Source organism: Solanum stenotomum, chromosome 7 (assembly GCF_019186545.1).
Source record: "Solanum stenotomum isolate F172 chromosome 7, ASM1918654v1, whole genome shotgun sequence".
Classification (NCBI taxonomy): domain Eukaryota; kingdom Viridiplantae; phylum Streptophyta; class Magnoliopsida; order Solanales; family Solanaceae; genus Solanum; species Solanum stenotomum.
Genome location: NC_064288.1, coordinates 2,688,164 through 2,699,950, shown reverse-complemented (window position 1 = coordinate 2,699,950; position 11,787 = coordinate 2,688,164). Strand labels below are relative to the sequence as shown.

Below are 11,787 nucleotides of genomic sequence, written 5' to 3'. Positions count from 1 at the left end.
TTATATCTATTTTACATGCATGAAGATTCTGGCACCTAATAAGCAATGGATGGAACTTATTACCGATAGACTTGCTAATGCTTATATAGATGGAGTAGAGAATTTCTTGGATTATGCTTTCACAAAATTAGGAGAACCAATGTCGATCCGTTGTCCATGTATTAAATGTGGTAATGCAACTTCTAGAACACGTGTTGTAGTTAGGTCACATTTAATAGTACATGGGATAATACCAAGTTATACTTTTTGGTATCACCATGGGGAGATGTTAGGTGAAGCACAATCAGAGTTTGAATTTATAGATGATAATGACATTGAAGAGGATGACGGTAAGGATGAAATACATGGGTTGCTAAGAGATTTGTACCCCGATTTTGATGGAGACAATATGAATAATAGTACTGGTGATGTTCTTCGGGAGGAGGAACCAAATGCTGAAGCAGAAAGATTTTATAGGTTATTGAAAGATCTTGATCTACCATTATATGAAAGTGCAAAAGTTTCTAAACTTTCTACTTTGATTAAATTGCCTCACCTTAAAAGTATTGGTCATTGGAGTAATGAGTCATTTACGATGCTATTAAAGTTTTTGAAAGATGATTTATTGCTTAATGGAACAAACTTGCCGGATTCATATTATGAGGCAAAGAAGGTAATTCGAGATCTTGGGCTTTCTTGTAAGAAGATTGATGCATGTAAGAATGATTGCATGTTGTATTGGAAGGATGATAATTGTCTTCAATCGTGCAAAGTTTGTGGTGCATCTAGATGGAAGGATGCTAAACATAGTGGGGAAACAAAATTGAAAGAAGGAAAAAAGATACCATGCAAGATTTTACGTTATTTTCCTCTAAAGCCAAGACTTCAAAGATTATTTATGTGCTCAAAGACATCTCCTTTGATGTCATGGCATCATGACAAAAGAGTTGATGATGGAATAATGAGGCATCCAGCTGATTCAATGGCATGGAAAAAATTTGATGAAATCCACCCATCTTTTGCAGCTGAACCTCGTAATGTACGACTTGGACTTGCTAGTGATGGTTTCCAACCATTTGGAATGTCGAGAACTCCCTACAGCATTTGGCCTGTGGTACTTGTTCCTTATAATTTTCCCCCTTGGCTTTGCATGAAGCAAGAGAATTTTATTTTGTCAATGCTTATACCTGGTCCTAATGGTCCTGGTGATGCAATTGATGTCTATCTACAACCTTTAATAGAGGAGTTGAATGAATTATGGGAAACTGGAGTAGAGACATTCAATGCATCAACTAGAAAGAATTTTAAGTTACATGCATCTTTGTTGTGGACCATTAATGACTTTCCAGCATATGCCAACTTGTCTGGATGGAGTACAAAAGAAAAACTTGCTTGCCCATGTTGCAATAAAAAAACTTGCTCTACAAGGCTAAAAAATGGCCAAAAAGAGTGTTATATGGGCCAAAGGCGCTATCTTCCTCTTAATCACAAATGGAGAAATGATAAAGTGTCATTTGATAACACTGTTGAGCATAGGCTACCACCAGAAATGTTGTCTGGTGATGATATACTTGATCAAGTTGCTGATTTAGATGGGTTGCCATTAACAAAGGATCCACGGAAAAAGATTAAAATATCGCATAAGAAAAGGTGTGATAACTGGAATAAGAAGAGTATATTCTTTGATCTTCCATATTAGAAAACCTTATTGTTGCGACATAATCTTGATGTGATGCACATTGAGAAGAATATGTGTGACAATATTTTGGGGACAATTTTAGATATCAAAGGGAAAACAAAAGACACATTGAGTACTCAATTGGATTTACAAGAAATGAATATACAGAAAGAATTGCATCCAATACAAAATGGAGATGAATATGAGTTGTCGGCAGCATCTTACACATTATCTGTTGAAGAGAAGCAAAAATTTTTCAATTTTTTGAAGAAATTAAAGGTCCCGGATGGATTTTCCTCAAATATTTCTCAATGTGTCAACCTTAAGGATAAAAAAAATTCGGGATTAAAAAGCCATGATTGTCATATAATTCTACAACATTTACTCCCACTTGCCATGCGTGGTATGCTTTGCAAATCTGTGTCTGAACCACTTATTGAGTTGTCTAGTTTTTCAAAGTTCTTGGAGCAAAATGTTTGAGCATAGATGAGTTGGAACAAATAGAAGCCCAAATACCAAAAACACTATGCAAGTTAGAAAAGTTGTTCCCTCCTGCTTTTTTTTAATGTCATGGTGCACTTGTCTATTCATTTACCTAATGAAGCTAGGATTGCTGGACCAGTTCAATATCGATGGATGTATCCAATAGAGAAATACCTACACTTTTTGAAGTGTTTTATTGGTAATATGGCTCACCCTGAAGGTTATATTGTAGAGGGATATTTAGCAGTTGAATGTATGACATTATGTTCAAGGTATTTGAATACAATAAAGACAAAATTTAATTGTCCGGAGAGAAATTATGATGGTGGGGTAATTGAATCTGATGGTGGTTTAACCATATTTTGTGAGCCTGGAAAAAGTTTAAAGGGTAGTTCACCAGACAAACTTGATTCACATGATTTGGAGGAGGCACATTTTTATATTTTGAAGAACTGTGATGAAATTCAACCATTTCTCGAGTAAGTATTGATTAAATCTAATAATTTACTTCTATCTTGTCCATATTTCAACTTAAAATAGCATGTAGAACTTCAATTCATTGTAGAGAATTTTCACAAATTCATAGTGAGGCCTCTCAACAAAGTTCAGATGTGGAGTGGAATAGACAATTCATTAGTTGGTTACAAAAGAAGGTGAGTAGAAATTAATTAATTTTCTTAAATCAAATATGTAAATATTGTTTTCTAAAAGGGTATTTGATGTTGTTAGGTTGCAGAGTTGTACAAACATGATGATAGTAAGAGAATGGCAGATTTGCTATCGTTATCACGTGGTCTTCTACCATATGTGACAAGATTCAAAGGCCATATTGTTAATGGATATAGGTTTCATGTGCAAGAGTATGATAAATATTTGAAAACTCAGAATTGTGGGGTAGTTGTAGTAGGTGAGACCGGTGAAGAGCAAAACCCTATGAATTACTATGGCGAGTTAACTGAGGTTCTTGAATTACAATTTGTTAGGGAGAGAAGAGTGATTTTATTCCAATGTACATGGTTCGATGTGTATGATCAGAAGAAGGGAGTTAAAATGGATGAATATGGCTTTGTAAGTGTTAATCGTCGGCGATGTTTGAAAATAAATGAGTCATTTGTATTAGCCAGCCAAGCATCACAAGTATTTTATGTTATCGATCATTCGAATAAAGGTTGGCATATAGTGCAAAATGTTCAACCTCGTGATTCTTTTGATATATTGGAAAAAAAGGATGATGACTTAGAAGAGTTAGATAACTCTACACAAATGAAAAGAAAAAGAACTCATTAAGGTTTGCAGCTTTACCATGCTTGCTTTTACTTTATTAATTTATTATGGTAATGATTCTTATAGTATTTTCTGTGAAAATTTATTTAATAATCTTGGTCTTTAATGTTACCTTGATTTTACTAAAGTTTTAATGGTTTATGCGAGGAATCTGTGTTACATGTACATGTGTCTTTTTCTGAATGCGTTTTCAGTTAATATTTCATCTTATGAAAAACTTCCTTACCTATTTGATCTTTTGATTATTATTATTATTATTTTGTATTAGGTTGACATGAATCCCTCAAAAACTCTAAAGTATGAAATGGGACAAGCTTCAAAAATTCCCAAGCATGGACCCATTCAGCCTGGTGCCTTAGCAAAGGGACTAGGTCAAAGTTTGAAAGTTATGAGCACTACAAGAGTTAATGCTGAACAAAGGACTTCGATTTCCAAAAATAAAAGTTACAATGCCACAACTTCTAAGTTGAATAAGCTAGCAGACAATAGTTTCCATGTGCATCCTTGTTTTGATGAAAAGGAATATAATGCTCCCTTCCATCAAGGAACTGAAATGAATCAATACACTTTGACTAGTGGTGCAACGGCTCGAGGACAAACCTTAGGGATTAATGTTGAAAAATCGACTCTGATTGACAAAAATACAAGTAATACAACAACTTCTAGTCGAAATAAGTCAGTAAAGACTAGTATCACTGTGCCTCCTAATTTTTATCCAATGGAAGACGATGACACCCTCTTTCAAGAATCAAAAGTTACTCGAGATGCTCAAAGAAGTGATAATTTGAAAAAGAGTTAGTCCAGTTAATCAAGAAATTTTGCTTAGCTTTCTTTACTTAATCTTTTTTGTATTCTTTCTGTTATTAATAATGGGCATGAACTTCTTATTTTGGTTGACTTTCATCAAAATTTGCAGGTGCATTTGAATTTGATAAGTCAAAAAAAGTAATTGGAGTGCCTCGATCTGCTCAAAAAAGTGATACTAGTATGTTATTTTATTTGTGCAACCTTTTTTTGTTAGTTGAATTGAATTGTTAGTTTTTATAACTTGCACTTAAATTTGCAGGTCCGTTTGAATCTAGAAAAGCAAAAAAAGTGTTTGAAGTGGCTCAAGGTGCTAAGGAAACTGAAACTAGTATGTATTTTCTTTTATGTAATATTTTCATTCTGTTACTTGTAAAGCAGTCAAAATATTATCTTGCCTTGCTTCCATCTGCAATAGATATGTTAGCATATGATAGTTCCATAAGCAGTGTTCCTGTAATAAACATATTGTAAGCTTAACTTTTTTACACATTGGATGAAATCTGAAGTTTGGTAAGCCCCTCATAATCTTTAAGACCGTAGTTAAAGACTCCATAACCAATATAAATAGCAGGGGAGACATGGGGTCCCCTTGTCGTATTCCTCGTTTTTCCTCGAATAACCATTTTCTACCCCATTCACCATAACAGAATACATGGGAGGTGTTACATATCATAATCAACTTCACAAAGCCATCTGGAAACCCATAACCAAGTAAAGCTTCCTCGAAAATTTCTAACTCAGCATGTCATATGCTTTTTGGAGATCAATCTTCATCAAACATCTGAGACTGTTTTTCCTATTGTAATGCCTTCATAAGTCATGATATATTAAGACATTCTGGACCATAGATCTCCCTTGAACAAAAGTTGATTGATTCTCTGCTACCAAGTAACTTACACATATTTTAGTTTTTGACAAATCAGTTTGACTTTATATATCACAATACAACACAAGATAGGTCTGCACTGACTAGCATTTTCAGGAACAAGGACATTCGAGATAAGGGCAATATTAATAACATTTATCCGTCTTAGTAACTGACCATTCCGGAAGAAATCCAACAGTTCTTTAGCAACATCTTTCCCATGATATCCCAAGCTTCTCTGTAGAAATCACTACCATAGCCATCAGGACTAGGATTGCTTTTCATATCAATACTACACACAACTTTCCTAACATCCTTTGCATTAAGAAGTTTCAATATTTCCGGTTGTTTTTCAATAGCTTGCTTCAATTGTCTCTGTTTAATAACTGAGTAAAAATACCTTGTGTTTGCATCTCCAAGCCTGATCCAGTTTGCCTGACTTCTCTGTAGTAGGAACATCTCTGCTAAGTTAGAAGCTTGTTTGAATTATACCAGTTTTTTGTTGCGACTATTGTCAGCATTATTATCCTGAGTGTTATTCAATTTATTCTTCTTTTTATTGACTACTACTTCCTAGTGATTCTATGTTGTGCATTTTTCCTTTGAGATTATGTCACTATTGTTATGGGCTATTTCACCTACACCACTGCTTTTATTTGCTTTATTTAATTTTCTTTGTATCCTTCTTGTTAGTAATGGGAATGAACTTCTTATTTCAATTGACTTGCATCAAAATTTACAGGTCTGTTTGAATTTAACAAGGCTAAAAAAGTGACTGAAGTGTCTCGGCAAGATCAAAGAAGTGATACTACTATTTATTTTATTTTATTTGTGTAGCTTTTTTTAGTAAGCTGAATTGATTTCTTGGGCATTTTGACTTACAGTTAGTTTTGCAGGTTTGTTTGAATCTAGAAAAGCAAAAAAAGTGGTTGAAGTGGTACAAGATGCTGAGGGAATTGAAACTAGTATGTATTGTCTTCTACGTATTTTCTAATAGTTTCTGCATTGTTACCTATAAAGCAGCTAAAACAGTATCTTGCCTCGCTTCCATAGGCCCTGAGAATCTAAGAGTAACAAGACTTCACTGTGAAAAGACCAAATTGTTTCCCCTTCCATTTCAAGCTATCCTCACTGTTAATAAGATCTTTAAAAGAAGTTAGGAGACCAACAAATTCTATAGAACTCTCCTTATCCCAGTCATTTAGATTCAAGTATGTTCCAGTTGTCTCATTCTTCGCTTTGTGCTACAGTGGGATTGAACTTCTTGTTTGGTTTTCCTTACTATAGATTTTGCAGGTCCATGTGAAACAAAAAGGGCAAAGAATGTGAGGGGAACAAATATTTGTAAGAATGTTTTGCGATTGAGACATGGAGAAAAATTAAAAGTCACTTTCTATCAAAATCGAGTCGTCAGGCAGAATCACACCTCATTTACTAGACACTTGGGCTTGATAGTTCGTGATCGTAATATGTGTCCACTCCGGGTACACTAATGGATGGACATTGAAGAGCATAAGCTTGAGCACAAGTGGGCAGTTGTTACTGTAAGGATTACAACACATCTATCTCTTCTTTTTACTGATAACTGTCAAGAATCCCTTTTCAAAAAGTATTGGATGTTTTAGTTTGAAACATGACTCTTGATTTCACATTCCTTCTCCTTTAATAACAAAGTATAGTTATTCAGTTTCAATGGATAGATAAAAATTCTCACATTTCGTCTTTTCTCGTTAGCCTATTTGATAGTTAAATCTCTTGCCACTACCTGCTAATAAGAGGCTTTTGAAAAGTTAACTTTATTCTTCTACTGTAATTCCTTTGGATGTTAATATTATTAGTTTAGTGTGGCTATAGTTAATATGATTCTGCAGTTGGTAAAAACTATCAATTATTGTTTTTCAATTTTATGTTATAATTTCAATGTGTAACCTTCATCTTAACAAAATTTGGACATTTCTCAGTCATAGCAGTGTATTGATATATACTTCGTTAAGTATTGAGCTGACACTAACTGTTACTTGAGGACCTAAATGTTTGATGGAGGATACACCTATTTATCGAAAGCCTCTACTAAGTAAATACATTTCTTGGCCTTCTTGGCGGTTTTCAGTATTGATAATCTTTCTTTGGTAATAAATTGTCTATGTTGTACTTCTGTCTTTAATGAATCTTTAATTTTTGTTATGTAATATGGAGTAAATCACTATTCCATAACTGCCCTGCCACAATCTACTTCTTGATCTTGATCCAGTGTAATTGGTTGATCCATTATAGACTTTCCTTGACTTTGCCTGAGCTACTAATACCCAGCCACCTGTAACTTTCCTCCACAACTCTTTTTTCCATTGACATGACATAAATAGATGAGTGGGGTCTTTTAAATAAGGTTGATCAACACAAATCTTATTCTTTCTCATTGTATCTCCATAAATCTCTGTTTGCTAGTTGAATACACATTGGATATAGACTTCTAGATCATATTATAGCATGAAGTAGGTCTATATTGACTAACATTGGCCAATGTTGAGACCTTAGGGGTAGTTAAAATTATGGTAGCATTTACTTATTTCAACAGCATCCCTATTCTGAAAATGTCATGTACAACATGAAAAGTATCTCCATCCACTACAATACATGAAGCATCTTAAAGAATAAACAACCAAAATCATCAGACTGTTGAGCCATTGTTAAAGGTTGTCACTTACAAAGTCCTCAGGTTTTTTCACTCTTTCACCCATTAGCCACTTCCTTTTTAATTATGCTACTGTTGTGGCTTACTTTCTTTTCAAGCAAAAGAAATATTATGTTACTATTGAATCACATAACATAGAGACTAGAGATAACTAACAAAAACTTCATCTATTATCTCTCTTGATCATGATGTATTTGTCTTTGCCCAACCTTGATTAATAAACGTGTACAGTCATTACCTGGTCAAATTCATGTGGCTTTACTTCTCTATAATATAATTGAACTAGCTAAGCTTAGTGATCTCCTAAATTTATGCTAAGTTCAATTTCTTCTCCAGCAAGATCGGATTGCTAGGATTCTATTGTAGTAGTTTCTGTTCCTTCACATCATGCTTCAGGCCACTCGCATGTGTCGCTACTTTACTCTTAACGCTATTTCAAACACTATACAATAGTGATGTGAGTAAGCTATAGGTTTTAAACAAACAACTTGTGGTTGTTATTTATTTGAAATTTTGATTTCTGTTCCTAAAATTTCTAGGTTACTACCTATTAGGTGATCTATACTTTGATGCCTTGTTTTCCCTTATTCAAGAGATTTTGATGGTATTTTTTCTATTTTAGGAGAAGTTTGACAGTGATGACATGAATGATCAAAGAGATAATGTTTTGCAACATATGAGAAAGCTTTGGAATAACTGGAGAGGATCATTGCACAAGAATGTGAAATCTAAATCATTGCACGAGGTTCTTAAAGATGTGCCAATGGGAGTAGACAAGAGTGATTGGGAATGGTTGGTCAAGGAACATTTTTTATCTCAGAAATTTAAGGTAAGACTTCATATAGTTATTAACAAATATCATTTTATTTCTAGTCACATATGATTAGTTTTTTGGAATAATTTATACCATGTACAAATTGAGTCTTGATTTCGATAAAAAAATTTGATGTCTTCTATCCACAAGATCTACCAAAGAAAATTGCAATGGTGTTTTTTTGTGCTTCTGTTCTCTTTTACCCTCTTCCCACTGAGCTTAAAAGTAAACAATAAATATAGAATCATTAAACAGGATTGTGATAATTTCAGTTGTTGTGTTGTTAATGCAGGACGAAAGTACAAGAAACTCAGTCAATAGGTCTAAGTTGTGTATGCCTCATCGTACGGGTAGCAGGCCTATTAGAGAGATTGTTTACGAAATGGTAAATAAATTGTGCAACCCTATAAAGAAACCTCTCCTATTTCTATAAAATATCTTATTTTTTAATCGTGAAGGGAGGCAAAGATGGTAATCCACCAAACATGGCAACTATTTTCTTTGAGACACGTAAGAAGGGAAATAAGCTTGTCGAACCTGAAACCGTTGAAAAATATGTATGTTTATATCAATTTTAATTTCATTCAGCATCCTTACTCTTACTTAGTGCATTGCATTATTTTAAATATTCTTATGTTTTATAGGCTGAAATTCACGAGCTTGTACAATCTGAACCATCTCTTACTAATATTGAGGTAGTGGAAAGGTGCTTTGGACCTCAATGCAAAAGTCATGTAGTTGGATTTGGTGGTGGAATAACAACTAAGGAGTTAAAAGGCGGTACCACCTCAAAGGCTGCATTGTGGGAAGAGCTGAAAACAACTCGGAAAGAAAAGGAATCACTACAAAAACGCATGGATATTCTAGAGAGTAAATATGAACACCTTGAAAATATAGTGATCCGTCAGTCTTCATCAGTTCCATCAATTCCATCAAGTTAGTAAACATACTATTAGTTATTATTACATGATGTGTATTGTGTGTGAATGAAGTGATGTTACTTCTCGTTGAGAAGGGCTTTGTTATTGCAGTTGTGCTATGAGTTACCTGTTTTCCTTTAGTGCATTGCGTTATCTTAAATCTTCTATATATTCTGGCATTCTCACTCTAGCATTTCTATATATAACTAAAATCAATATCACTTTAGTTATAATATCCACAAAGCTAAAAGATTGATTTTATGTTCATTTCTGTATATACCAATGAGATTGTTATAACATCTTCAAATGTAAAAGTAGGTATCAATATGGTTATTGTTCTGTATATATGTTGTTGGTAGAAAATCAAGATCTCTCCTCTGATTAGGTCCTTGTATGACTTTGTCCTCTATAATATCATTGTCAATATAATTTGCCCTTTATTATTGTAGTATTAGTAGTTAATCTCAAACATCACACACTTCTACATTACCCTTTCTCTGTTGCCCTGCAACTCTAAATATATTTGATCATGTTTGTGTCATTCTCCACTGCGGTAATTAGTTGTTTAAGTTTTTCTAACTTCCTGCTTGTCATCCAGCTGCTAGCTTGTTTCATCTGATCCACTTGCATTTTCCATTTTAACAATTTATCTATGTTTTCTTTCCTTCAACTTTCAGTACTAGTACTAGGACTAGGATTTCTAGTCTTCTTTATTTGATGTTAGTATATTTACATTCTCTTTGTTGAAGCACTTTAATGTGTGTTGTGTTCATGTCTGTCCACTTTAATCTCTCTCTTTCCTTCCATTAATCTGGAAAGAGGCCCAGGTTTTGTGAAAGAGGTGGGGTATGAGGAAGCATTCACTTGAATAAATATTTAAATGAGGAAGCACCAACCAACCACCCTCTGTATGAGATGTTAATGTGAAAGTAATACAACTCTTGCTGGATGCCAGTGGAGATCCTCAATGTAGAAGGTTGGGTAGAGAAATTATCTAGAATTCATGAACTAGAACTGTAAATATGTTTCTAGTTGTATACATCAGAAAATAGATCAGGAACTATTCAAGAGAATTAATCCTTAAGTTCAAACTTTTTTCCGTTACTAATTAATTTACTTCAAATTGTTGTTTTGACAGATGAAGATTTTGAAGATTAAAGAACAAGATCATGTGAAAGATAATATATGTGGAGCATGCAGCAAAGAATATTATATTTTTATTGTTGGTGCAAAGACGTTTTCTGTAGTTATTCTTAATGTCATTTTCTTAATTTCTAGGATTTTATAGATGTCGAACACATGTTTTATTATGTTGAACGTGTATGCTTTTTTTTTTAGATATTGTGTCGAACATATAAGTTTTTAGTAATTAAATTAATGTGTTCTTTAATTTATTATTAACAATATAATTTATATCAAATTTTCAATTGGATGTGAAAAGAATTTATATGAACTGATCATATTAGTTCTTTTTAGAAATGATGGAAAAGATAACAACTACAAATTAAATGTAATAATTTAAATCGAAATTTGTGACAGGAAATTTGATTGTTAAAAAGTACTGTAATCAACGACAGGAATTATGGCCGCTAAAATTAGTTATAACGCCCCTAATTTGTTGTTTTACTTGAAGGTTCTAACGACTGAATGACCATCAATGAAGGGGAATTTGGTCGTTGTAAGCACGTGTAACGACCGGATTAATTGGTGTTGTTAAATAATATTTAACGACCGAACATGCAATCTAGTCGTTAACCTTTAACGACAGAGCTTTTAACGACCGGTGACGACCAATTTTTGACCGGTCGTTATAGACCTTTAACGATCGGATTTGGACTTATAGCGACGGTATTACCTTTTGCTAAAGGTCATTTTTCTTGTAGTGAGATAAGGAGCAATAGCAACCAGTAGCCGATGAAGGTGCTTCTACCTTGGTAAATCAAGAAGGCACCAGCTTTCGACCTCAACGAAATCGAAGAAGGCCAACATGGATGGCTGATTATGAGGTGAGTGGAAACGTTCAATCTGTAAATAAAGATTCATCTACATATTTAGCTTTATTTTCTGGTTGTGATCCCGTAAGATTTGAGGATGCCTATAAAGATGTAAAGTTGCAGAAAGCAATGGATGTTGAGATTGCTGCAATTGAAAAGAACAATACTTGGGACCTTACGGATCTTCCAAAAGGCCAAAGATCGATTGGAGTTACATGGATTTATAAAACCAAACTCAATTAGTCTGGTGAAGTTGATAAGTACAAGGTGC

General features: G+C 33.8%; 2 protein-coding genes and 1 long non-coding RNA gene across 3 annotated transcripts; all 3 read left to right on the top strand.

The window, feature by feature from the left end:
- Positions 1-19: 19 nt before the first annotated feature.
- On the top strand, positions 20-1,678 carry LOC125871241 (uncharacterized). Its single transcript, XM_049551838.1, has one exon. The coding sequence runs from the start codon at positions 20-22 to the stop codon at positions 1,676-1,678; it is 1,659 nt and encodes a 552-aa protein (XP_049407795.1).
- A 1,727-nt stretch (positions 1,679-3,405) lies between these two features.
- On the top strand, positions 3,406-6,525 carry LOC125871093 (uncharacterized). Its single transcript, XR_007446968.1, has 6 exons — positions 3,406-3,428; positions 4,341-4,409; positions 4,491-4,559; positions 5,839-5,898; positions 5,993-6,061; positions 6,384-6,525. It is a non-coding gene; the product is annotated as an uncharacterized LOC125871093 (long non-coding RNA).
- A 1,867-nt stretch (positions 6,526-8,392) lies between these two features.
- LOC125871238 (uncharacterized) lies at positions 8,393-9,543 on the top strand. Its single transcript, XM_049551836.1, has 4 exons — positions 8,393-8,617; positions 8,895-8,987; positions 9,061-9,159; positions 9,247-9,543. Exons 1-4 carry the CDS (start codon positions 8,432-8,434, stop codon positions 9,541-9,543), a joined length of 675 nt encoding a protein of 224 aa, XP_049407793.1. The 5' UTR covers positions 8,393-8,431.
- The last annotated feature ends 2,244 nt before the right edge of the window (positions 9,544-11,787 follow it).

Coding starts and splice junctions, on each gene's coding strand:
- LOC125871241 (XM_049551838.1), top strand. CDS start 20: ATGAAGATTCTGGCACCTAATAAGCAATGGATGGAACTTATTACCGAT.
- LOC125871238 (XM_049551836.1), top strand. CDS start 8,432: ATGAATGATCAAAGAGATAATGTTTTGCAACATATGAGAAAGCTTTGG. Junction 8,988..9,060: donor GAGAGATTGTTTACGAAATG/GTAAATAAATTG, acceptor TTAATCGTGAAG/GGAGGCAAAGATGGTAATCC. Junction 9,160..9,246: donor CTGAAACCGTTGAAAAATAT/GTATGTTTATAT, acceptor TATGTTTTATAG/GCTGAAATTCACGAGCTTGT.